Source organism: Glycine soja, chromosome 14 (genome assembly GCF_004193775.1).
Source record: "Glycine soja cultivar W05 chromosome 14, ASM419377v2, whole genome shotgun sequence".
Classification (NCBI taxonomy): Eukaryota; Viridiplantae; Streptophyta; class Magnoliopsida; order Fabales; family Fabaceae; genus Glycine; species Glycine soja.
This window is the reverse complement of record NC_041015.1, coordinates 9,662,827-9,690,598: the sequence shown is the minus strand read 5'-3', so window position 1 is coordinate 9,690,598 and position 27,772 is coordinate 9,662,827. Positions and strand designations below refer to the sequence as shown.

The following is a 27,772-nucleotide window of genomic DNA, read 5'->3' as shown; positions in this document are numbered from 1 at the left end:
CTTGTATTCCATGATTTTCTGTGTTTTCGTATGGCCAACGTTTCAGCTATGTCTCTGTCCTAGAAGTCTATTTTGTTGGGCTTGTACCAGCAGTATTAGTACTCATTAGTATAAATGAGATTATTAGGTTGGAGTTTTATAACACTTTTTATTATCATTAAATCATATCAATATCATCTTAGCTTCAGTATTTCTGTTCTGTCTCTTTGACTTTATGTACCTATTGAGATGGAATGAATGATTTTTCTTGTATATTGCTGAGCAGTGTTGTTAAAAAGCGGCCATGGCGGCGCCATGGCAGAAAGGCGTGGCGGTTTTTTGAAAAAACGCCACCAAATAGCGGTGGCGTGGCGGGTTTCGAATGGCGGCGCCATGGCGGAAAATAGTGTTTTTTTTTTGTTTTTTTCCGCGGTAGGAGTTGGGCTGACCCGACCCAACCCTACCCGGTAACTTAGTCAAAAGCACAACCCTCCCCTCTCAATAAGAATGCAGCCCTCCTCCAACTAAAAGCTCAACCCTTGCACCCAGCAGCGATGCCCCGCACCCAGCCGCGACCCCCTGCACGCAGAACGCAGCCAGCAGCGACGATCCCACGGCAGCAATGAGCACCGGTACGAAGGGCGGCGACGAGCACCGGCATGAACGGCGGCAACAAGCACCGGCACGAACGGCGGCGACGACGCGCACGAAGGCAGTGAACATCGCGGCCTTTGCGAAGTGGTGCGCAAGCTGTAATTTTTTTTTGTTTTGTTTTTGCTGTTTGACACCCCTTTTTTGTGTCTGCAGCTTTTTTTTCCTTTTGCTAATTGACACCCTTTTTTTACTTTTGACAGTCCCATTTTTATTTTTTTTCCTATTTGACACCACAATTTTATTTTTTTTTCTGTTTAGTCCTCTTGTTTTTTTCAATTTCAATGAGTTTATATATATGTATATTTTTTTTTGTCCGCCATGACATCCGTCATTTTCCGCTATGCCATCCGCCATATTTTTATAGCGGATTTTTGGCTTTCCGCCATGAACTGTCATCCGCCATTAACAACATTGTTGCTGAGCAATTTGTACGCTTGTTTATATATACAAAGTCTGATTTGATTCCTAATGATCAAGCTATATAAGGAAACTAGGGTTATGATCTAGATATGTAAGGAAGCTAAATAATATGATGAAGTTATCTAAGAAAACTAAATAAAATAGGTAAACAAGAAAATAGGAACATATAAAATCAAGATATCTTAACAATACCTAAGCCTTATATATTTAACAGGGTGGGAGTCAAGGGTTTGACTGAAATTGAACCAGTCTTAGCCATATCAAAGTTATAACTTATAATTATCGGGGTTTTAAATAGTGCGCATAGCGGTGTGGAGTGGCCCCTGGCACTACAGCTCTGTAGCCGAGCGGTTAAGTGTAGTGGCTGTTGTGGATTCAATAGTTGCTGTCGCGGACAGGATAGCAGTGCTGTGGGACCACTCCAAGAATGACCTCTGAACAGATATGTTAGGGCTATATGTGGGGTTAATTTTGGGGTTTCATTTGTCAAAAAAATATTGGCTTATAATGTATCGATCCAGGCCTCACTTCTCTCTCATCTCTTCCCAAACCTCACCCTGCCTCTCGTCGTTTCGCTCCACCTCTTCTCAAACGTCACTGCTACCTCTGTCTTCTCTTGTGACTGTTGCTATTTACTCCACTGATTGCGCCTGGTTACTCTGGTATCTCCAGCGAGTGGCTCTGCTGTCTTCGGCGAGTGTCTCTCTACTTTCCAACAAGTGCTGTTCTTCTGTTATGTCTCTAGAAATGCTTGGTTACTTTCTTGAACTCCAACAATGTATATTCTCTCTTCTCTCCGCACAGCTACATAAAAAATTCAGATAGTGGGTATCCCGCAATAGCATTTTTGAGGCAGGAAGCTATGCGACATTATTAGGGATTAAAACCTGGTATTTATATTTTCTAGGTAATGAACTTTTGACCTTGAGGGATTTAGTCCCTACACAACTACATTGCCCCTGTACTCAATTTTGAGGGAGAGAAGTGGGGGCCTTTGATACACTTATGTAAAAACTTCCAGTGGTTCTCAAATTTGGTCCTAATTGACTTATTTACCTGGTTATTCAACAATTTTTTAAAGCTGTTCTAAAGAACTACTGGGCAGTCTGGACCATCTGGATGAACCTACCAATCTGTTCTCGTTACAAAATATAGCTTAGGATATGTGTAATATTGTTGGTGGTTGTAAATTTGTAATTAGCTGAACTGAATTTCTGAAAGAAAGAAATAGCTACTTGGTTTTACATCTGCTTATTTGGAGATTATCATTATCATCATTTGGTAATCGAAAAGTTGTGTTTACTGAAATATTTTATCCTTTTCTGGCATGGATCATTATTTTCTATTTGACATTCATTTTAATTCATGTACAACAATTTGAGCTTCTTATTTAATAAAACCTCTTGTGTTGATAGTTATGATGATAAAGCGGCAACTGAGAAAATTTTGCAAAAGCTCAAGCTTGAGAATTTTCAGGTGTGCATCCTAGGAACTGTGTTTGCAGCTGTTGTTAACAAACAAAGGAGGGATATAAAAGCCTAAGTGTGTTAATAATGATTATATTTTTTGTCATGATTCAGTTGGGTAGGACCAAAGTATTTCTCAGGGCTGGCCAAATTGGCATTTTGGACTCAAGACGTGCTGAAGTTTTAGACAATGCTGCAAAGTACATTCAGCGCCGACTGAGGACATTTATTGCTCACAGGGATTTCATCTTAGCCAGAGCTGCTGCATTTTCTCTTCAGGCATGCTGCAGGGGTTAGTTTTTGTTTTTCCTTTTGCATTTACAACTGTATACTACTCTTGTAAAAATGTTTGTTTTTCTTTTGCACTTAGAGGTTGAGCCTTGGTGCAATGGTAAACATTGTTGCCGTGTGACTTGTTGGACATAGGTTCAAGTCCTGGAAAAGTCTATCCGGTTGTGGGGTTAAGGTTGCATACATCTACCCTCCTGTATCCTACTAGGTTGGAGGCTTGTGCAATGGGCTACATTTTTTACTATCACATAGTCAACTCTCTTAAGGCATTGTAATTGAGTGGAATCACAAATTGTTGTAATCAAGTGAATTCATGCATCGAATGTTAAATGTTTTCACAGGAATAAATACTTAAGAAATAGCACCTGCTTACTCTTTGCTTAGGAAATAGTCCCTTCTTAGTCTATTAATAGTCTCATATATGTAGATGTTCTGCATAACCTAAGTAGTGTACTCTCAATCAATTGCCCTTAAGCAATTCCACTCCATCTCTCTCTCTCCCCCCCCCCCCCCCCCCCTCTATTTCTCTCTTCGTCTTTCCCTAAATTTAACAATTACAAATGCATTAAATATAGAGGTCACTACTTCTATTATGACATTAGCTTGACTGTCACAGGTTTTTTTGTACTTGTAGGATACATTGCTCGAAAGATATATGCTGCTAAAAGGGAGACAGCAGCGGCTATCTCTATTCAGAAATATATTCGCATGTGGCTTGTGAGGCATGCTTACTTCAAGCTCTATTTTTCTGCTATTATCATACAATCCCATGTTCGAGGTTTTGTGACTCGCCAAAGATTATTACATGGAAAGGAACATAGAGCTGCTACTTTTATTCAGGTAATTTTAGCAAGATACGCATTATATGTGGTAGAACTTTTAGCAGGTCAAAAGCATGGCTTCCTTGTCTTCATTACATTAATAAAGTTGACTTCATTTTTCATTTGTCATCCTAGTTATCAAATAATACTTAATTGCATTAGGAATTTTGAATCCTTGCACATCTATTTGTAAAGCTGGTTGATTGTATGAAACAACATAATTTTCTGCCTGGTTTTGAATTTCGCTCTCTTTACACGTGTTTACAGGGCATGACAAAATGAATTATTTGCTTTGGTTTCAATTGTTACCGCATTCACTTTCACTTGCTTACCTTTTGTGTCCGGTTAGAGTTTTGTTATATTATTTTATTGATCATATGTAATATTAATATTGTAGGCCTATTGGAGGATGTCCAAGGTTAGGTCATCTTTCCGACGACATCAAGCTTCAATTGTGGCAATACAATGCCTTTGGCGGTGTAGACAAGCAAAAAGAGAGCTACGTAGACTTAAACAAGTAAGATTTTTTTTCCTTTAGACAAAGTGGAAGATCCCATCCAAAGTAGTGAAAATTGTTCTTATTGTTGTTTTTTAATTATCTTTATCAGGAGGCAAATGAAGCTGGTGCCCTCCGTTTAGCCAAGAATAAATTGGAGAAGCAATTGGAAGAGCTCACATGGCGTTTGCATCTTGAAAAGAAAATGAGGGTATTGCTTCAGAAAATTGATGATGTTATGAATTGGTTGTATACTTGTTAATTTTAATCTTTCTCATGTTTTTTTTTTTTTTTTGCTGCTTTACATTCTCTTATAGATTTATCTGTTGTTGATGTCAACATTATATATATATATATATATATATATATATATATATATATATATATAGGAGGGATCAAATTACATTGATGTAACTTTGATAACCATTATACCATTCTATAACTTTCAATTGAATAATATTTTCTTAAAACTCACCATTTGATTGAAAGTTCGTTTCACGTAGATCACATATGCAAATTTTCATATTGATCCAAAATATTTGCTACCTTGTTCATATAGATTAAAATTGACATAATAAAATTTTCAAAATATACTAAATATATATTTGATTACCTTGGTGTTGTTGTTCAATTTTGACAAAATTTGACACAACTGATCCTAGTAATATGTAGATATAATTCAACTGTTGGATCAATGTAAATCACATTCTATATCAAGTTATAAAAATTGTGTAACCGTTGTCAAAGTTACCCTGGTGTAATTTGGTCCCTCCTCTCTCTCTCTCTCTATATATATAGGACTCAAATGTTTTAAATGACTAGCTGATAATTTTGACATAATGTTTTCTGCTGCTACATACCATTAATTATCATTTTTATTCTTGTCTCTTATTATTGCTGGTTCTATTCTCTGTTTACGTGTGATACCTACTTACAACTATCTGAAATGTGGACCTAATGTCTTACCTGTCATCAGTCATTATCTGGCACAGAGGCTTTGGAAAACAGAGTTTATGGAACTTCTTTTCAAGATTCTGCTTCATTATGCAGGTTTCTAATGAAGAGGCTAAGAAAATAGAGATTTTCAAACTTCAAAAGATGTTAGAAGCTCTGAATCTTGAATTGGATGCAGCTAAGTTGGCAAAAATTAATGAGTGCAACAAGAATGCTGTTCTACAAAATCAATTTGAATTGTCAGTAAAGGAAAAGTCCGCTTTAAAAAGAGAGCTAGTTGCAGTGGATGAATTACGAAAGGAAAATGCTCTATTAAAGGTGCTTCACTATTGTTGAATGAATGTGTTCCATTGAGTGTGTTTGACTGTGATGGCTAATAAATATTAGTTATTCTCACCTTATAAATCCCTTGGCAGGATTTTGGATCTTCTCCGTTTTATAAAATCTAGTTTTCATTACAGTACAAAGTTTCAAACTGTTGTTTCACCTTCTTGATTGTGTTTTTTTTATAAACCCCATCCTTCTTTTTTCTTATTATATGATTTGTTTTAAAACTAGTTGATGTTGCATTAAGAAAAAAATTATGTTTGAAGAAGTAACATCTTTCATTATGTTACTTCATGTTTGCTTATTTTCTCTTGTGAATTTAGTTATATTGTATTGCTTTCCTTGTCTTGTATTTCTAGGTTTCATTGGGTGCATTTGAAAAGAAGTGCACAACCTTAGAGCTTGAGCTTATGAATGCTCAAAAAGGCCGGGATGAAACCATGGAGAAACTGAGAGAGTCTGAACAGAAGTGCTCTCAACTTGAGCAAAATGTGAAACGGTGCCTTTTGTTTCCCCTCTTTTTCTTCCAATCTACAAAATGATTTAGTTACTGAATGGTGTTACATGTATTCCTGTAATTGTATTCCACTTCTCTTTCTTGTTTGTGTTCATTAGAGTTTGAGATTTTCTGTAGATTTTGATGGCTTGTGTTTGGTACCTTACTTGAAAGAATAATATTTTTTCTATAATTGTATTTAATGTAGGCTTGAGGAAAAGCTATTGAGTTTAGAGGATGAAAATCATGTTCTTCGTCAGAAAGCCTTAAGTACCCCTCTTCTTAAGAGTAACCGTCCAAGTTTTGCCAAGTCAATATCAGAAGTAAGTTTCCCCTTGCATTACAATTCCAAGAGTATAGTTATACGTTAGTTTGTTTTGTCCTCTACTCTGATATTAATTTCCTATCATGTTTCATGTTCTCGGGCAAATAACATCTTTAATAACTTTGTCTTGGGTGTGTTGAGAATTGTGTTATAGTAGCATTATCAGTTAACTTATTTTTCTTTCTGCAACAGAAATACTCAAGTGCAATCGCCTCCCGTACTGAACGAAAGACCATATTTGTAAGCTCTTACTTTCTCATCTTCCTCTTTTGGAAATGATCACTAAACAGTCATTTTTTTTTTCATTTACTCTGATTTTATGCAGGAGTCACCCACACCCACAAAACTTATTGCCCCTTTTACACTAGGCTTGTCAGACTCTCGGCGATCTAAGTTAACAGCAGAGAGGCAGCAGGTAGATCCTGTTGCATTTATGTTCTGTCCTAAATCTTACACCCTACACCTTTAGTTTCGGCATTCTGCTATTTCAGGTGAATGCAAAAGCTTAAAAGATAATTTTTTTAATGCCACCAATATTGTTGGCAGAGCGGTATATTTATGCTCAATCTGGAAGAAATGAAGAGAAATGAAAATATCTTCCTCATGATAGAAAAATAGGAGGTACAGGCAGCAGAATGAATGAAATTATGCTTAATGTTAGCCACTATTTTCATTCTGGAACTTACCACAACTGTAATTGTGAGCTAGCATGAGAGTTGTAAGAAGAACTTGTGGAACCCAGAGGATGAGAAGAGGGCAATAAGTATTTCTTAGGTAGGATCAGTTTAGTATAGGGGTAAAATGGAAGTTGTAGAAATTTCTACAAGTAAGGTCATCTGTAATTGTTGCAATTGAAGGGAAGCAAAATTGGACTATGATATGGAGAGTGGAGACCAATTCCAAAAATTTCATTAAGAAATACCTACCCCAATCTTACTTTACTGGTGATTGTGGGTGAGGATTTTGTGGTTGCAAAATTTATTATTTGTCCAGGAAAATTCAGTGTTACTGTCATCCTTTCAACAAAGAAGTCTTATGCCAAGGCTGAGTCATTACCTATGTTTGAAAAATGAAAGAAGTCAATTGACTTAGATGTAAATACAGGAAAAAACTAAAAAATCAATCCAAAACAAAGATGACAAATTTTATTAACCTCAGTAATAAACTAATTGTCTGCAACATTTCTTTTTCTATAATTGTGTACCATAAGCTGATAGATACCATATATTTTATATTTTGCAGGATAACTATGAATTTCTCTCTAAATGCATAAAAGAAAATTTGGGATTCAAAAATGGTAAACCTATTGCAGCTCGTATTATATACAAATGTCTACTTCATTGGCATTCATTTGAATCTGAGCGCACAACCATTTTTGATTCCATAATCGAAGGCATAAATGAGGTTCTAAAGGTAGATGATATGCTTTCATTTTTAAAACTCACTTTGTTATTTTCTTTTTGTTGCTTGTCTTATATTTAGAATTAGAATTTAGAATTGAGTTTTGACTAATTTCTTTTGGCATAGTTTATCATTGGTAGTCCTGTATCCAATTTGTAGAATATTTGTTTTAAATTTTTTTATGAGTTTCATTTATTGGAGTGCAATCTGCATCAGGTTAGGGAGGATGACATCATCCTACCATATTGGCTGTCCAATACCTCCGCGCTTCTATGCCTTTTACAGAGGAACTTACGTTCAAATGGCTTTTTAACTACCACTGCTCAACGTTATCCTGGATCATCTGGTTTGACCAGCCGGGCTGGGCATGTGAGTTATCTAGTTTAACATTAGAATTGCTTACTTCCACTATGTATGTAGTTTTCTGTGACTATGTGGGTGATGATCCACTTAGTTTAAGTTGCATTTGGTTTTGATTAATGTGTGGGCTGTTAATTGGTGAACATGGCCTAGGAAGATAGGTGAACAATGAACTGTTACTTGAGATTAAACTTTGAACGAAGTAACTAAGCTTTTTTTTTATATATTTTGTTTTGCCAGCACATGATAAGGTAGCTTTTAGAAATAGTGTATCCATCTTAGATAACAGTGCAAAGTGGCCGACGTAGTGGGATGACAGCTATGGATACATGATAATTAATTTATTACTTACACATATAAATGCTTAAAATAAAAAATAAAGATATATTCATAGTTAATAATAAAAGTCATTCTAAAATACATTCACTAATAATGTAACAATGACAGAAATGAGAACAGATGAATGAAATAGAAAAAGGAAAAGGATGATGGAAATTATATTAAAAAAATGGAATGCAACAAAAAATAAATGGACCTGGGAAACCATGAAGTATGAAGAACAGCACGGAACTCAAAACAAAGAAAGATGCCTCAGATATGTCATTTAAGTTACAGAAGTTAAGAAACGTCCTGTTCTCTCATCTCTCTCCCTCTCTCTTTTTGAACCGCTTGATTAGATGTGGTATAAGGGAATGAATTCAATTCCCAAAAAACAGAGGAAAGCATTGTCATAAGTTGTGTAAGTGTTTTAGATTGGAAAGTAAAAAAGGTAGAAGCTTAAAAAGAGATAGACACAATAAAAGCTAGCTGTGCATGCAGCACTTGTATCAGAAGTTAGACCCACAATATAATAATTATAGAAAGACAGAAAAAAAAATTTAAAAAAGGAAGACAGAAGGATGGTTGGTATAGAACATAAATAGACTAAGAAAAGCTGTCAGGCAGAACAGAGGAAACTGCAAAGGGGTGAGCTTGGCCAAAAGGAAAATGGCTGAAAAGGGGTGTATCTTTCAAAAATAGGGTGAGTTAGGCTAGTATATGCGTGGACTATCAAGATTTGGCCTGAAAATGGAGGGCTGACTAGTGAGGTGTGAATGTGCAATGACAGCACCATCGTCTGTGGTTTGGCTGCTGTTCTGCTGAGATTTTGGTTGCTGTTTGCTCAATTTAATAATAATAAGAGAACACTTAGGATCATCTTGAAAACAGGTATAAAAAGAAAGGAACTTGACCCTAACTGCAACCTGCCGGTAGAACCAAAGTTATAAAAAAGGAGCGTGATTCTTGTCCACCAAAATTAATAGTCCTCCAAAATATTAATAGTCCACCAAAATTGATTAACTCAATTCATGGATGCTTCTTGTCTTGTAAATTAGGCTTTCCAAAGTGATTCTTCAAGTTGGCGTCAAAGTATCTTCATCAATTTGTAGGAAAGTGATCCAATTAGGTGTAACCCTTAATTCACATTGGTCTTCCTCTTTGATTTTTATAATCAGGCCTTGCCATGCTTACTTCATCCTCTTAGTCTTGGACCTTGTCATATGACCTCCAATCCCTTGTAAAGGATCATTAGACGGGCTAGTTCCACCTCTATCAGATAATGTGTTGCTGAGTTTCTTGTAGTGGCCAACAGCAGTAACGCTCCATTACTGGATGACAATGGCACAATTTGCCACTAACGATAATGATGACAATTGTGTTCGTTTCTGAACAATAGAAACTAGAAAATAATAAGTCAGATTTTTTTATTAATCACATTCTTGGGTGAACTTTTTTGGAGTGGAGGTGTAAAAGAAGAAAAGTTATAAATAGAAGAACGAGAAAATGTGGAGGATAAGGTGCCCTCCTGTGAGACAATCTATATTATTTTAATCAAATCAAGCTGTCTAATCCCTTTATATGCATGATAAACCTTAAAGCAAATAAAAAAGAAGTTCTAAATTGAAAGCACATGCCAAGGATTCACCAGACACCAAATAGCCTTCTCCAAATGAAAGTGACATTGGGGAAATGTTGAAATGAATAAGCAATTGTTAGCTTTGTTACTAAGCTGGGCCTACACATAGATATAGATATAAATAAAAAAGGAAGCTTTGTAGGGCCTTTGGATAATGTCATTGGTGTTTTTCTTTTATGGATGATAGGGAAAAAATATCATGAGAGAAGTGGGTAAGATATTATCTATCGAGAAACAACAAAAAAAGCATGTTAAATATGAAGTGAAGACATCAAATTAACATAAAAAACAGATGTCATACCATTTTTGTGAATGGAAAAAATGTAGGTTATTGAAAAAGAAATAAGCTGTACAAAATATTATAAAAGTGACATCATGTAACTTTTTTCAAGTCCCTGCATTGGTAGTATTTATTTAATTCTGCACAGGAAGTTGGATTAACCAATAATCGAATTATAGTATCTTCATAGGCAGATGCCTACGAAACATAAAACGTATCCTCTTACATCTGTTTAGTGGGGAATGATTTTTCCAAAAGCTTGTTGACATTATGGCAATTATGACTACCAAAAGAAATGTAAATGTTGAAGAAAGTGAGAGAAAATATAGTTACTTTTATGTTATGGTATGCAAAGAAAGGCAATAACAAAGCCTTATCCCACTAGGTGAGGTAAGCTACATGAATCAGACAACACCATTCAGCACAATTAAAAGCCATCATTTCAGGAATCTTATTTAGTATGAGATCTCCCTTGATGACTTCTTCCAGCATCCATTTGGTCTCCCTCTCCTCTTTTTCACGGTACTAAATAATGCAATCTACTCTTTTAATTGACGGCTCTTGTGACCTTCTGTGTATGTGTTCAAACCACCTTAACCTATTTTGTATCATCTTCATGTTATGGTATGCAAAGAATGGAGAGGCATTGTTTTTAGCATTATAGATCATTAATGATGTCTCTTTATGAATAGCATTGATTATTTTAAAGTTTATGTAATTTCTGTTTTTTTTTTTAATTTGTTGATTGATTTATTTATTTATTCCCATAATGGGTTGTTTTAATTTTTTAATTTCACTTTATGCTGGTAGTCATAAGTTGCCTGCCATGTTTTGTATCTTCCCCCTGATTTTAGTTTTGGTGGTATTTCTAGGGACCAAAATCTCCATTAAAGTTTATTGGATATGATGATGGTGTATTGCATGTGGAGGCAAGATATCCTGCTATACTTTTTAAGCAACAACTAACTGCTTGTGTAGAGAAGATTTTTGGTCTTTTACGTGACAATTTGAAAAAGGAGCTTTCTCCACTTCTGGGATCATGTATTCAGGTTACATTTCTTACTCCTTGCTGATAGTCTGATACCTTGGAGATGTTATTTGTGGCTAAACTACCATTTCAGTTGTTGAATCATTGTGCTTTTGGTCTTGGTTCCTGTGTATTCTTGTGGTCATAACTCATAACACACACGAGAAGATTTATCTTGAAGTGAATCTGATTCTAAGACAGTTTGTCAAATACTTTTTTCTGGATCTAAGGAGGGGGGCTAACAAAATCTCTGACTGAGTCTATTGTTTCCTGAGTCAGTTTGAATTGCTTTAATGTTTGCTTAATGTATTTTAGCAGTATCAGTGGTGCACCCATTTGCTTGCAGTCAACTTTTTCCATTTAAAATCTATATGTTGGATGTTCAACTTGATTTTCTTGCATGGTCTGAACTTTAGCTTCATTATTAGGGGTTTGCAGGGGGCAGATAAGGGGTTTTTGTTTGTGGAGAAATGTAAAGAAAAAGTTATGACTGTTATGTTTATGGTTGCAAAGCTGTTTGTTATTTTGTACAATGAACTGTGAAATTTGATTTCAGTGTTTTGTTTTTCCATTGCGTTTGTGATGGCAGGAAGGACAGAAAACAGGTAGTTCTTATAGGAATAAAAACTAGGGTATTTTACGATGGAGGGAAGCCTTCTTTCTGACTTTTTGATTTTCTTACTCCACTTTGAAAACCAATTTTGTTAATTTCATCCATTGCTTCCATGACAGTAGTAATTTAGCTACTATTATTACTCTAGAGATTGTGTTTTTTCAATGGTGTCGTGTGTTTTCAACAACAATTTCAGAATTCAGTCTGTCTTTCTATTAATGGTAAAATATTAGTGGTACTTATGATAACATACATACTTTAGATTTTAGATCCTGCACCAGTTTACATTTTAAGTATCAAATGTTTTGTTTTACTGTCTACATTTTGTTATTGTTTGTGTGTGTTTTAATTTTAAAATTTTCTGTTGTCTGATTAGGCTCCCAAAACAGGACGAGGACTACATGGGGGGAAATCATCTAGATCTCCTGGTGGGATTCCCCAACAATCATCAAGTGGTCAGTGGAGTAACATTGTCAAATTTTTGGATTCACTCATGGGAAAACTTCGGCAAAATCATGTATGTTCTGTATTATTTCTGTTAAGATTACATATTATTCTGTTATTTATGATTAGATAGTAATTAGTGATTTAGTCCTTATTACTCATTAGATTGATCCTATACTGATCCTATTTGCTCATTATAAATAAAGGCTTAGTGTGGTCATCCTTGACACACAACATTGCACAATAAACCTTGTTATATGGTATTTAGAGCTTAGGTTCTTCTTGAGAGAGGGATAACGAAAACCCGTGCTGTCCCCGGTGGACCTTTCTGCTTGTCTCCCGTCTTCAGTGACTGTTTCCACATTCTAGTGGACTTTTCTGCTTGTTGTCCCTCTTTCCAGCAATATTTCGCCTTTTGTGGTGCATTTTCTGCTGTCCGCCGCCAGAGCTCTGGTGACCCATCACCAGCATCACCGTCCACTAATCTACACAATGGTGGTGACAGCCACCTCATCAGAGCTTCGACGCTCTCTCACATGCCCTTCTGTCATGTGCCAAACAGTTTTGGTTCCCTTTTTTTTTTTCTTTCCAATGGTCTTTGTTACTGAGTTTGGTCAATTCATTGTATATTTTGTCCATTTCTTGTATTCTTATGTACTACATCCATAATTCCACACTGGACGTTTAATTTTTTTGTAAATTTGTTGTGCACCTTTCATCAATTTTTTTTGAAAACCTTCCTTTTCATTCCACTCATGTTATACAGCCCTGTAAATGGCAGTATAATAAAGTGAAACTTTTTGTGGTTATATGCTTTCACCTGAGATGTTTTATAATTTTCTTGAGTTTTGACTGGTGAAACTTGTGTGCCGTCTGGGACTGGTGCTGAACTTGAAAGCTGACATGACACGTATTCATGCACCTATACTGTTTTATTTTTTCAAACTAGGACACTAGAATTAATCAATTGTACATAAAAGCATAACTGCATATATATGCATTTTTATCTTATTTGTAATTCAGTTTTCCCTGGTCTTGTATTGGGCAAATCACTCTAGTCATGTCTGAACCTGCATCATCATTGTTACATAACTAGCATTTGGTACCTGGTTAAACAGGGTCAAAAGCTGAAGTGAGCCACCCCCCAGGCCCAAAAGGGGACTAATAATAAGCTGGCAGTCATCAACTTCTGTCAATTAACATTTTTTCTTCATTTACACTTAATTGTCATGTCCAGTCTCTCTATGGTTTCTTTAGCCCTATTTTGTGTTTTTATTTTGAAAGAGTAGGGTTTCCACATGACCACTATTAGTTATTTCATTATGCAATTTGCTTCCTAGATTTTTCTGGCCCTATTACACGTTGCATTGCCATTCTATAATCTATATCTTTTGTGTTGTCATTTCCTGCACATCTATTGAAAAAGAAATTTTGAGAGATGGCTATAGAAGTGTTTACTGAAGTAGTGTGTTGTTATCATACACACTGATTTATTTATAATCATAGGTACAAGATAATTAAGGAAACAAAGAATAATGAAATCCCTACATATCTGTACAGATACACCCAAATTCTATATTTACATTCAATCATATCAAATCATATATTTAACGTTCCCCTTTAAATTGGAGCATATATGTCGTATGCACAACGCTTGTTACAAATATAATCAATGCGAGACCACTTGAGAGATTTAGTGAACACATCTGCCAGTTGGTCACTAGAGCTGACAAAGTCAGTGGTGATGTCTCCTAAGAGTACTTTCTCTCTCAAAAATGACAATTTATCTCTATCTGTTTAGTCTGTTCATGGAAGACCGGATTGGATGCAATGTGAATAGTGGCTTCATTATATCACAAATAAGCTTAGTGCCCTCGGTGTCTCCAAATTGGAGTTGCTGGAGAAGTTGTTGTAGCCATGTAATTTCACTTGCATTATCAGTGCATAAAATTTTAATGGGTGTCCCAAATTGATTAGTAATTTCATGCGAAAAACTTTTGAAGACAGAGAAGACATCAAAATGGTTTTTCATTAAGACCCAAGAACAACAAGAAAAGTCATCAATAAAAGTAACAAAAATAGTAATATCCTAAAGTTGAACATACTCGACTACGTTCCCAAATATCGGAGTGAACTAAAGCAAATGGTGATGCAACAAATTTATTGACTTGGGGACTTTACGAATTACAAACATGTTTTCCTAATTGACACAACTTACACTATAATGACTTAAGTGTAGAGAGACTAGCACCTAAAGGACGCAGCTTCTCCAAGCTGGGATGACCAAAACGTTGATGAGCAAGATCGGCAAAAGCAATGGATACACAGGCAATCGGTGGTTGAAGATGATACAATCCCCCAGACTCATGTCCTGCTCCAATCGTCCATTCGGTACGCCAATCCTACACAGGAACAAAATTAATAACAAGACAAAGAAATTAAGGGAGTGAGTGACTTTGCTAATGGAAATCAAATTGAAAGGACAACTAGGAACAAACAAGACAGAATTCAAAGGGAGGTTAGGAAGTGGGTGGGTTTGACCACTGCCACAAACTTTGATCTGAGAGCCATCTGCGAGAGTAACAAAAGGCAAAGAATCCGATAACGACAATTGAGAGAAAAAAGATTGGTTACCTTTCATATGATCAGAGGCATCGGAGTCAAGTATCCTAGGTCCAAGAGAGGACGACTGAGAGACAGTGGCTACAGGATTACTAGACTTAGTCTAGGCTGTAACAGGCGAGGCAGTTTGTTGGGCTGCTTGAAAATGAAGGAAATCATGATACTCAATGGTGGAGATAGTGACATCCTCAATGGGGGTAGGATTAGTGACCTGGGCAACATTCGTTGATTTTGATTGGTCTCGGGCTTTGTTGTGGCAGTCGGCTTCAATATGACCATAAATTTGACAATAATTGCAACAACGGTTCTTTCCACCACGGCTTCAACCATTTCCACCATGCCCTCTGCCATGAGATGAGTGTGAGACAAGGGCGGAGGAATCCGTAGAAGAGGCAGAGGTAGAGGAATGACCAAAAACATGTGGAGTGGAGAGACAAGGTAACTGTTCACTAACCATGTCATAAGTAGAAACAGTAGGAGCCAATAGAATCTAGTTACACATTGAATCAAGTTCATGTGGGAGACCAGCAAGAGCTAGAACCCTGAAGTACTGGTTATGTTGCCAGTAAAAAGTCTTTGCATCAGAAGTGAAAGGCTTCAAATTGTTGGCTTCACATTGTTATAGTCAGCAATCAAACGGTCGAGTTTACCAAGATAAGTTTGCATATCCATATTCTCAAGTTTGGTGGACAACATAGTGGTTATCACACTGTAGAGACGATGTACATCATTGGAGTAAACTTTCTTGGCTTTGCTCCAAACCTCATAACACATGTCAAATGCCTGGTATGAAGGTTGAAGATTGGGATGAATAGAGAACCAAAGGACATTGCACAAAGAGGCGTCGACTTGCCACCAACTGGCCAGTCTTTATTTGGAATGTCCATAGCCTTAGTGGTCAAGTGATCGGCACGTCTTGACCGCAAAACCAAAGCTGGACAGTGGCTGCCCAGTTAGTATAATTGGCAGATCTGGTTAATTTCTAACACGGAAAAAGTGGGACAGTGGTAAACGTTGTTGCGGAGACGGTGTCCGTAGTACCCAAAGAAGCCATTAAAAGAAAAAAAAATAGCCAAACAGGGGGCTTGTGTGGGTCGCCTGAGATGGAGGAGGCCAGGGTTGGTCTCACCAGCAAGTGGGTGTCGCTGGAAAGGAGGAATATTTTGAATATTTCAAAGACTGTTCATATGTACCATACTTGTTGATGTGATGTAAGTTTAGTAGGAGGCACAATAATACTGGCTTTAGGGGTGAAAAACTGAAGACTGTACATACCATATCATGAGTCACATAGTTCTTAGTATCTTGGGTCCATCATACCATATAACTGCAAATAGAGGAATATGTAAGGTCATCAAACTCGAGAGTTTACGTAAACTCGTGAGAGTTTCATAGACTCGACTCATAAACTCAACTCGTAGATTCGTAAGAGTCCACTTCATATAAAAATAATAACAAAATATTTATAAGTAGCATACCAATTATAAGTAACATACCAATTAAACATTTCAACAATATAATAAATCATAAATTTCACAATACTTAAATAGTCAAGTCCGGTAATGTATCACTACTAGATAATAACATGCAGATGTTATAGTAGTGGTAGATCATTTCCATTGAGGGTTTGATGTTTTTAGAGAACAAGGGTTTGATGTTATTAAAGGTGTGAATTTTTTTATTCGGGAACAACACAATAAATGAAGGTATGCTGAACACTAAACAAACAGAAAACAACCCAAAATGACTTACATTTTGGTGTAAGTTTTTTAACTTACTAACTTTTTGACTCGGTGGTAAACTCAAGAGTCTACCGAGTTTACTTAGAGTTTATAGAGTCTACCTAGAGTCTACTAAAAGAGTTTACACACAAATCAACTTGCAGAGGGTAAGTGGATTCGTAAACTTGTAAAAGTTAGCGAGTTAACTCAAGAGTTTGATAACCATGGGAATATGTAAATCATAGGATTCAAGTAGGGTGGGGCTGCATGTAGAATTGTAGATTATAGAGTAAATTCCTACTTCCTAGTAAAATGAGTCAAGGGAGAAGGGAAAATGGAATGGGAAGTTGGGAACACATTGTGATCAATTAATATACTACATATTAACAGAGTGGTTACAACTGTTTGTTCGGTTGAAGCTTTGGTGTGACACAATTTGTCTTTGGTGTCAAAAAATTAATTTACCTTCAGGTGGTAAGCAGTGAAATTGTACACTTCATTGCAGGCTATGGTATCTGATGATTCTACATGTTAATTTAACATATGTAGTAATTTTGGAGAACAAATAAATGATGATTTCTGTGGTTGTGGATTTAACTGTTAGTGTTAACAAGTTTCAAACATTCACAGTATCTATTTTTTTTTTCCTGCCTAAAATTTGTTTGTTCAGGTGCCATCCTTTTTCATCCGCAAGTTAGTTACCCAGGTGTTTTCATTCATCAATATTACACTCTTCAACAGGTAAAAAGCCATGATTTTGGGAAAGGGTTCTTCGTAGTTTCAAATCACTAATTTTCTTTGTTTAGTTGATTTTCCTTAGTTCAGCTTTTTCAATTTTTTAGATCTTCATTTTTCAGTCTTCTTTTGCGTCGGGAATGTTGCACTTTCTCAAATGGTGAATATGTGAAGTCTGGTGTAGCGGAACTGGAGAAATGGATAGTCAATGCAACAGAGGAGGTAGATTGAGACTGCTGATACTTCTTTGAAATTCTTGTTTTATGGGTTTGACTAAGTACTTGTGAAATGTAGTATGCAGGGACATCCTGGCATGAGCTGAATTATATACGACAAGCCATCGGGTTCTTGGTATAAAAATTTCTGTATTTTTGTTGGACTTCTAATGTTGTCAAACAGAACTGCTATCTCTTATCTACAATTTCCTTTGTTTGAATTATGCAGGTAATACATCAAAAGAGGAAGAAATCTTTGGAAGAGATTCGGCAAGATCTTTGTCCGGTATGATTATCATATTTGGCAAAATCCTTGTTGTGATTCTATTTCCTACTTCAGTCTTTCCTGCGTCATTTTTTTTAGTTTTATCTTTCAAGACCTAATTTTCTGAGTTACAATCATAAGATCCATGGGCCATGAATATTTGACGGTCATTCCAGTTGTTTGTAACTGATTTAACTAAATGCGTAGGTGAAGCACCTTACTTGGGAATTGGGATAAAAGAAATTTAATAATATGAAACCTATATATGGGTGTTAATATGATAGAAAATGGAAAGTCATATTACTGTTTTATTGAATTTCTACAAGAAACTTATTTTCCTGTTATACTGCCATTGAGATAATGTGAACGCCAAAAAGGAATGTTTTTATGCCTTTCCTGAGATCACTCAAAAAGGAGGAAAATAATGAAAGAAATAAGAGGAATAGTGCCAGACCTTATTCCCTTCCACCGCCTTCCCTCTCCAACCAATTTTCTCTCTTCTTTATTGCCTTCTCCCCCATATGCAGGCTGTTATATCCCTGATCCCCAGTGTTCACAGCACCCCTGCTGCCTATATGAACTCCTGAGTCCTGGTCCCCTGCTCTCCCTCCTGTTCTTAACATATTAGTAGAGTGATTGACTAAAAATTTATTTGATCGTTAATAGTAATACATTTATTTGTTGAAAATTTTCTTTTTAAGTAAGACAATTATGCTGGTATCTTCATTAACAGTGCCTCTCATGTCTAAATGTTCTAAGAATATGAAACAAACAGTTAATGACTTTCCTTCCCTGTTAAGGGAGCATGTTTGGTCTCATTCACTACAAAGATATTCCTTTCATCTCATTTGTTAGCATATGTCTGATGTCTCGCATGTGTAATGAATATAATATTCTTGATATACAGTTCATCTAAACATATAAAATTGAAAAGAAAGCTAAATACATTTCATCAACAGGTATTGACTGTGAGGCAAATCTATCGAATCAGCACAATGTACTGGGATGACAAGTATGGAACCCAGAGTGTGTCCAATGAGGCAAGTTGTGTTCTTTAACTTGTTTCAAAATACAACTATGATGGTAGTTTCTTCAGAGTTCTTAACAGTATATGGTAAACAGGTAGTTAGTGAAATGAGAGAAATTGTCAGCAAGGACAATCAGAATTTGACCTCAAATTCTTTCTTATTAGATGATGATCTGAGGTACACCACCTTCTCCCATTGAAGTTCTTTTCATTTACTTGCAGTTTTATCCTGTGATTGCTGGATGAATCAAAATGAATGGTTTCCCTTGCTTCTGGATATTTCTGGCCAGTTTTTACTTGAATTGGATTTCTGTTCTGTTTCTAGTTATTGAAATTGAAATTATCGTACCACAAAGCAATGACATTTTTATTTTTATTTTTTTTTCAAAAAAAAAGTTTTACTTATTTTTTGACCTGTTATTTTATTGTGAGACGAAGCTAAATCAATATGTCAAGCAGCATGTCCATATTAACTGGTATACTTTCTAGTTCAGTTTGTTGCGTTTCTGTTTCATGATGAATAATCAAAGAAATCGTCTTGGAGACAGAATTTTCTATTGTGACTCAATCTATTGCTTATGAGAATTACTAGCTGTTATTAGACATTTCCTATGCTTGACAACGTGAGGAATAATGATGCTGATGAGGAAAAGTCAAATGGAATGCGAGTATAACAAAATGCTTATGTGGGAAGTGAGAGAGAGAGAGAGAGAGAGAGAAAGAAGGAATTCACTCAATTTAGTTAGAATAAGAAGTAGAGAGGGGTAGGTAGTCATTGCCCACATCTACAACTTCACAAATAAAATAAAAATGAATAAATTTGCTCGAAATATGTCTCGTTAACCCTTAAAATCATTAAAATGTAAACCTGAATATAAGTCATGCATATTTATAGATGAGATTCGTGGCTTTCTGCTATTAACACATATTTGGAAATTAAATTTAAAATTGCACCAAACTGTATTTGCACCTCGAGAGTCAAACAGCTGCCATTTGAGATTCCTTTGTCTTAACCTTAATTTTTTGCTGCAGCATTCCTTTCTCTGCCGAAGACATAGATATGGCAATTCCTGCCATAGACGTTGATGAAATTGATCTTCCAGAATTCATGTCCGAATATTCTTGCGCTCAGTTTCTTAGTTCACATCAGAAGTCCACAATTTCATGATTATTACTTTAGTTTGACAGTTTGCTTCAATATTTCATCTCCGGATTTAGATGACAACGCCGCAACATTATCCACATTGGAAACACGAGTTTCTCTTTACGTGGACAGCAGCAATCTTGATTGTCATCCGATTTGTAGTTACATGGTGCACTTGCTGATCATGATATCAAAGATAGGAGAGTGATTCTCTTGGTTGATTGGTAATTTCCAACTAAATTACTACATAGTTCAACGAACCTTTTGTAATTACCCATAGTATATAGAGTTGACATTGTAAGCTTGATACATTGCCTCTATTATTTTGCCGGTCAGACAGTTAGGTATATTTATTATTGATTTTCATGTTGTATTTTATGTAGGTATGCAATTGTAACTAGGCACTGGCCAGAATGATATTTCATTCATTGATGTAAATATATTTAGCCTCATTGAATTTTTGCCCATGCGAGTTCCAAATTAATTTCACCTTGACCAATGTGTCGGCCCTTGTGTTTTGAAACACAAATGCCACTAACAAAAGCACTCTCTTTGTAAATACCCGATTTTGTTCCAATTAGAATGGTGGTGGTTTTATTGTTGCTTAGTCTGGTGCAAATGAATCACAAGACGATCACACATTATTTTTTCTCTGATTAAACTATTCATTTAGTTCCTAGTATTTTTTTTCTTCACTTTTTTAAAAGTTTTTAGTATTTATATGAGAAATTATAAGTTTTAATTATGGTGGTTGACGTCTGTCAATGTTTTTGTGGCGGGTTTACACTGTTATCAAAATTCTCTCGTTTAATTTAACAATCAAAATCAAAATGTAACTGTAGTAGGGACTACAACTTACCAGGTAAACTGTGTAACTTTTTTCTTTCTGTTACATATTGCCCAGCTGGCAATCCCGCCACTTGCCCTTAACGGTAGAATTGATTGAAACAAAGACGGCTTCTACCGTGTGGTCAAGTGTTTCAAATGATTTACCGTGGACAAATTTTTTAACACCGTTAGATTCACCTCAGTATACAGTATATGGTGGACCTGCTGCACTAAATTTTTTTTTTCTCCCTCCCTCAATTTCAACTGTGAACAACACTGTTACAAGGAAGCCGAACTCAAAAATCGAGACGGTGGCGTTTAGGGGTCGAGGAAACTCGATGACATACAGATCCGTTCTGTACGCTGTTGGGTTACAGATCCGCCACTCACATCGTCAGGGTCCAAATTTGTCGTGCATGCTGACGGCGCCCAGATCTGTTACTCACGCCACCGACGTTTAGATCCGCGGTGTCTTCATGGACGATGTGCGGAAGGGTAGAGGGAGAAGCAAATTGTGGGTCAACAAGGCGGTCGTTGCACTTGACGTCGATGTAGATCCGACAGCGAGGGAGGCTGGTACCGTAGAACTTGCCGAGGCCAAAGACAACACTCTCTGAGATATGGTTGGAAAACGTGGCGATTGTATTTGTATAATTGGAATTAAAAAAATCGAGTCAATGAAGGAGGAGAAATAGGGGATAGCATAAAAAATGGTAGAGGGAGGAGCAGAGAAGAAGAATGAGAGGAAGAAAAAAAAGTGGCGCTGCCGTCGCCGGAAATCGACTTAGTGGTGTCGTATAGCGGTCAAGTTGCGCCGGCAAGGGAAGAGCAAGGATCTGATGTTGAGAGTCCATGATAAAAGAAAGAACTATTGATTAATCTAAAGCTATTTTTAATGGTCCACCATAAACCATTTGAAGCACTTGACCACGGTAGACGCTCTGAAACAAATTGTCAAAGGCAATTTGTGATGAACACTTTTGATCTTGTGACGAGCCTATCATCCGTGGAAAAACTCCAAAAACCTTGAATACTGACAATAGAAAGGTCCTTTTTTAGTGGATAATTCATTGTTTTCGTTTTGACATTCTATAATAAGTAGCCAGACATTGGCAGTGTCATACTTAATACAAATGGAAGGATTTATTCATGAAGTGGATGATGATGGCGTTGCGAATTTGGCAAACGTTTTGTCACATTGCTGAGTAAGGAGATTTAAGATGGCCATTATTAGACGTGTGTTGTTTTACCATTGTTATGAAAGAGGAAATGAAAAAGGGAGGAGTTAAATGCTCTAAGGACTGCCATATCATATCCTAGTGAAGTTAATTTGAAGTGATCGTACGTACACAAAGGCACTGCTTCTCCAACTTGTTGCTCCCTCAAACAAATAGGACTAGAGCAAGATAGTCATTCAAATAAGCTAAAAGTTAATAATAATATAGTTTGTTATCCTCTTTGTTTATTACTATGATGGATGAGCAGTTTCATTTCCAATGGAGGGACTTGAAATCTTTATTGTTGCAGCAATGGCACAATGCTGCTGGAGATCAGTCAAGGAAAATGATCTCCAGGGAGAGAAATTCCGCAAGGAAGACACTCTGTTTCGTGGATGGAGTGGCGGTAGTGGAGAGGGAGGAGGTATCGAATTCGAGCTGGAACCGGAATCGTCGCTTGTGATACTACTACTGCTGTCGGAGTTGTTCATGGCAACTGCAAGAGCCAGAGAACTTCTACTCAAGCTGATTGATCTCTTGCAAATGCCACCACCACTGCTTCTTAGAGGGTAGTTTCTATTATTCTTGTCCCAAATATGGTTCAATGCCATCAAATTCCTACGCCTCCTGGTGTATGCATTCTCTGGCTTTGCTATGTCTTTCACTGATGGGGAAGACACTGCATCAGCCAGGGTCGTGAATGACTTGGACTTGCCATTGTAAAAGTTCGAGATGCCTCTCCTGCACAAGCACAACCATATCATTAATTCCAACCATCATAAAAAAACAACAGATAGATGAAAATCCAAATGTAAACACAGACGCACACATCAAGTTCGAGATGCCTTAAGTGTCTTTGGGCTACCTTTATTGTAGCCTCTAGCACTTTCATTGTACTAGGTGTAGAGGGGTGTTTACTGTTTAGTCTCTCATCAACTGGAGATATCATTGATGTATTCTTTACAAGTTCAGAAATTCTCACTTTACAAGTCAGGTCTGTGGAATTGAGTTAAGGTCTTTAAGTTAGGTTTCTTATTATTTTTGGCAAAATCTTACATGATACAGTTTTATAGCTAAAAATTTCTTGGGGGAGACAGATTCAACACCCAGAGACACAGAAACCTATGATGGGTACCCTATGATCATCAAATTTCCATTTTTCAATAGCAAAAAAAAAAATAGAAAATAAATTGATACAAAAAATTGGCAGTTTAGCACCCTAGTTCATTTTCACCAAACTTTTTTTGCTTTCATCTTTTTCTCTCTAGTCTCTCTTCTCTTACATCACTTAACACATTTATCACTCTCTTTCTATATTTCATTTTTCTTCTTCTTACTTATCTCCTATTTCCTCCCCCATTTTGGGCGGATGGTTGGTGTATCATCCCTCAAAGAGAAGGAACCAGAAAAACTCACAAATGAACTTAATTTAACAAAAAGAAAAAGAAAAAACATCATGCAAATAAAAGTGAAGAAACAACATATGATAAGGTGGTTCTTTTGATCAAAGAAAGATACAAGAAGAAAAAAATAACAAGGATAGTAGTAGTGTACCTGATGGGAAGAACCTCTTCCAAAGTTTCCATGGCATGCAAAGGTCCATGGTAAGCACTTTCCACCTCGTTTTCTCCTTCCTCCATTGATCTCTCCGACGACACGTCGCTGTTCCTCCCGATCGACGACGACGAAGTCGAGGTACAGCACTCCTCCGCCGCCGCATCTTCCTCCGGCGCGTGTAATAGCACGGCGGCGCGTGACATCATCAACAATGAACAAAAAGAAAGACACCCAAAGATAGAGAGAGAAAGTGTGTGTTGGAAAGAAATGGAATGGATAGACACAAACACAAGACATGGCGATCTTTATAGATTTGTTGGCGTATTTATAATTATGGCAATTAAAGAGTATTTGGCTTCTAGAATATTTATATTACTATTTACAAGTGTTGTTTCTTTAAGGAGGTTAAAATTTTGTGGATAAGGTATCCAACACAACAACGTTTTATGAATTTGTTTTCTGTTTATTATTATTATTATTATTATTTGGCCTTATCCTCTTCCACAGTTCCACTGGATGCTAAAAAAAAGCGGGGTTTCCTTTCTTTATTTTTTTTTCTTTATTTAAATTTTAATTCGTAATGAGCTGTGAATTAGTGCTCGTTGAAACGACTCGATCGATGGGTAACCCTTCTAATCTGTTTTAAAAAGTCAAACACGTTTTTGTCGATATAAAAATATTCGTTATTCATAAAATGATGATCAATTAAACTTCTTGCTTTCTTTTGATTTAGATCGGCCATAATTTACATTAGAGACTCGTTTAGTAAAATGAGATAAGAAAAAGATAAGTTTTAATTTTTATCTAATGTTTATGGACAAGATAATAAATAAAATAACGACATAATATAATATGAATTACGTTTAAAAAATATTATTTCGTTAAAATTAGATATATTTTTCTAAAAATTAACTTTTCATTTGTTTTTTTATAAATTATAAAATAATTATAATTTTAACTAATTGTAACAAATTATATTTTATTTATGTGATTATTTTTCTTCAAATTATAAATAAATCATATAAGTTTCTAAAATTATAATTATAATTTTTATAAAAAATTATAAGTATTATATATATAAGATAATATGGTGATTAAAAATATAATATATATCATTATATTATATATTATTATTATATTATATAAAGAGTAAGGGCGTTTATCATATTTTATTGATCCTAACTAGACTCTCCTCTCATGATGAGAAATATACTAGATCAACAAAATAAAAGGGATGTATTAGATTAGGATTTTGAAGGATATTAAAAGAATTTTTTTTATAAAAAAAATGTTGGGTATTTAATTAAAACTTTTAAATGATATAATTTTTTTTATAATATTTAATTAGGATTATTATAATTTTTTAAAGAGTGCAATAAAATGAAGTTATATTTAATTTAGATTTTTTATAACTTATAAAAAGTCTTATGATATTTAAAAATATATAAATTTTGGATGGATTTTTTTATGAAAGATTTTAATGCATTTCATGTTACTTTTTAATATAAAAAATAAATATCACCCATCAAACAATCCCACAAAAATTAATGAGATTCTTTTTTTTTTCTTTCTTCTTCTTTTATTGGTTGCTACATTCTTTCTACCATCACACATAATCCCTTTCCTCTATTGTTATGATTTCTATGTGAACCAATAGAAACTATTGTTGTTTACATGGACATTAGTTTTCCGTAGTTTATATATTCCATCCTCTTTTATGCAATCATAATTTTCTTTATTCAAACCCTAATTTTCTATGTTAAGGAATTTTATCGATCTTGGTTGTTGGGATGATGCTACTGGGGGATTCCAATATCGGGATGATGCTATTAGGGGATTTCATTGATATTGAAAATATTTATGAGATTGTATTATGTTTTAGAACAATATTTTAGATTTGTGAGGTATATGTTCATGTTTTGATACGGGGTGCCAATTGGAGTTGATTCTACGCATAGTCCATGCTTTGTAATCCGTAGCTTATATTCTTACAATGCTACATTTTGTGTTGTATTGGTTTCAATTTGAATTAATTTTGCTTACAAAAAACCCTAATTTTTTTCAATTGTCCTTGTAATTTTAATTTTTTAAAAAAAATTAATGAGATTATTTCAAATTTTATAAATTTATAAAATCCTTTCAAATTTTATAAATTCTCTTAATATAAATTCATTAAAATTCAAATTATAAAATTTTAATCATATAAGTCTTTTAAAAAAGTCATATATTTTTTCCTAATCTTTTAAAATCTCCTAAACTTGTTTTTACAAGAATTTTTTAAAATTTTAATTCAATACAGGACGTAAAATAAGTGATAAGATAATATTATCACATACATCTTATTAACACAACAAACAATGAACAATTATAGTTATTATATTGACATATCTATCCTAATGCCAAATGGGCGCTAAATGGTCAAAGATTTTGAATTGATGTCAGATAGAAGCAGCTTAGTTATACTTTTGGTTTATGTCAATTTTATAATTTGTCTTTCTAACATTCTTTTGTTAAATATTTGATAGTTTTTGTTGATATAATATATTATGGTACTTGACATGCGATCTATATAATGATATGATTTAGTTATATTTTTTAGGTTTTTTATTTTTTTATTTTTATTTGTTAATCATGATATTGATATAAAATATTTATTGTCGAACATAATAATTAATGTCTATCGAAGATATGAACACACAAAAAACAAATATTTCGTTTTAACACAACTTATATCATATACAATATATTTAAATTATGAACTATTTGATTAATATAAGTATCACTCTTATATTATGTTAACCGTGTTGGTTAACTACATTCCTTATACACTATAAAAAAAACTAAAACATTAGTTTATTTGAGTAAAATTAAAATTATAATATTTGAACCTAATAATTAAAATATAAAGGGTCAAATCTACCCAATTACATATGAAAGATGTAATTAACTAAATATATTTATACACTCAATTTAAAAGTTTTATTAGCTAACGAATTTGAAATTATGTTGTTTGCATTTTCTTATTGAGCTGTAACTGAGTGCGGTCCCTTTTCATTTCATAAAAGCTTAGTCGAAAAAGATTCGTTTGATTTTAAAATGATGGTAAATCACTAATTTTAAAAGACTTCTATGATATGATTGTAAATTATTTACGAATGATGGGTCATGTTAAGACATTGATAAGATAAGTAGTGTCTATGTTCAGTGTTTCACCTTTATGAGGTATTAAGAAAATTATAAATATGTTTAAAAACAAATATGGAGTATTTGAAAAATTAATATTACATTAAAAATATTCAACATAAAATAGATTATTAATTTTATGAAAATTTATTGTAAAATTTTAGATAATTTTTAATTACAATTTAAGGTAGTAACGTAAAGTCAATCATTAGATTTATTGAAAATTACGTTTCTAAAAAATAGTATTATTAATTGTAAATAACTTTTATATATATATATATATATATATATATATATATATATATATATATAACATGCTAATTGAATTTATTTAGCGTTATTTATTCGACAATTAAGTCCTTAATTTTTTTAGATCGCATGCCTTAATTTTAATATTTTAGTTAAGTACGATCATTATGAACAATAAAGTTTTGTCTTCAACTATTTAATGTAAATATATATCCAAAATTAAGATAGTTTGTTAAGTAAAAATAACATTATGCATATTTATGCATTGGGTGGTTCAATTCTTAATTTTAATGATTACATATAAGTTACAAGTATGTTATATTTGATAAAAGTTAATATTCTTTTTATATAAATGCTAACTATTATCCCTAAAGCATTCATTAAAGAACTAAAAGAAAAAAAAAATATTAAGATGTGCAAAATTGTGTTGCAATGACATTTTATGTTCTCCTATATATCATTTTTATAATAAATATTTTTATTTTAGTTTATTAATCAATTTCAAAGGAAACAACTCATCCTTTTAAACATTCTATCAACATTTTTTTTCTCTTCCTATCACATCATATTATTTATTATATTTATAATTTTTTTTCTCTTTTTCCTCTCTCTCACTAGCTAGGTGTAGAATTACATAATTTTTTGGAGTATAATTAATTCTTATTTGTTAATCAAACACACTATAAGTCTATCACTTT

At 34.5% G+C, this 27,772-nt stretch overlaps 2 protein-coding genes across 4 annotated transcripts in view; one reads left to right on the top strand and one right to left on the bottom strand.

The window, feature by feature from the left end:
- The window catches only part of LOC114384910 (myosin-15-like), a 30,021-nt gene extending 9,486 nt beyond the window's left edge, over positions 1-20,535 (top strand). For all 3 annotated transcript variants that reach the window (XM_028344745.1, XM_028344746.1, XM_028344747.1), the window contains 21 exons: positions 2,469-2,529; positions 2,634-2,811; positions 3,445-3,650; positions 4,029-4,148; positions 4,240-4,338; positions 5,178-5,399; positions 5,768-5,907; positions 6,113-6,227; positions 6,422-6,469; positions 6,555-6,644; positions 7,472-7,642; positions 7,847-7,999; positions 11,100-11,276; positions 12,244-12,384; positions 17,325-17,395; positions 17,512-17,611; positions 17,684-17,740; positions 17,834-17,890; positions 18,829-18,909; positions 18,992-19,074; positions 19,929-20,535. In XM_028344745.1, the coding sequence (XP_028200546.1) occupies positions 2,469-2,529; positions 2,634-2,811; positions 3,445-3,650; positions 4,029-4,148; positions 4,240-4,338; positions 5,178-5,399; positions 5,768-5,907; positions 6,113-6,227; positions 6,422-6,469; positions 6,555-6,644; positions 7,472-7,642; positions 7,847-7,999; positions 11,100-11,276; positions 12,244-12,384; positions 17,325-17,395; positions 17,512-17,611; positions 17,684-17,740; positions 17,834-17,890; positions 18,829-18,909; positions 18,992-19,074; positions 19,929-20,064 (2,506 nt within the window). In that variant the 3' untranslated portion in view covers positions 20,065-20,535. The remainder of the gene's footprint in view (positions 1-2,468; positions 2,530-2,633; positions 2,812-3,444; positions 3,651-4,028; positions 4,149-4,239; positions 4,339-5,177; positions 5,400-5,767; positions 5,908-6,112; positions 6,228-6,421; positions 6,470-6,554; positions 6,645-7,471; positions 7,643-7,846; positions 8,000-11,099; positions 11,277-12,243; positions 12,385-17,324; positions 17,396-17,511; positions 17,612-17,683; positions 17,741-17,833; positions 17,891-18,828; positions 18,910-18,991; positions 19,075-19,928) is intronic.
- Positions 20,536-22,140: 1,605 nt separating this feature from the next.
- On the bottom strand, positions 22,141-23,981 carry LOC114384911. Its single transcript, XM_028344748.1, has 2 exons — positions 23,640-23,981; positions 22,141-22,826 (listed from the first exon to the last, which is right to left on the bottom strand). The coding sequence occupies exons 1-2, from the start codon at positions 23,846-23,848 to the stop codon at positions 22,337-22,339; spliced, it is 699 nt and encodes a 232-aa protein (XP_028200549.1). The 5' UTR covers positions 23,849-23,981; the 3' UTR covers positions 22,141-22,336.
- Between the last annotated feature and the right edge of the window lie 3,791 nt (positions 23,982-27,772).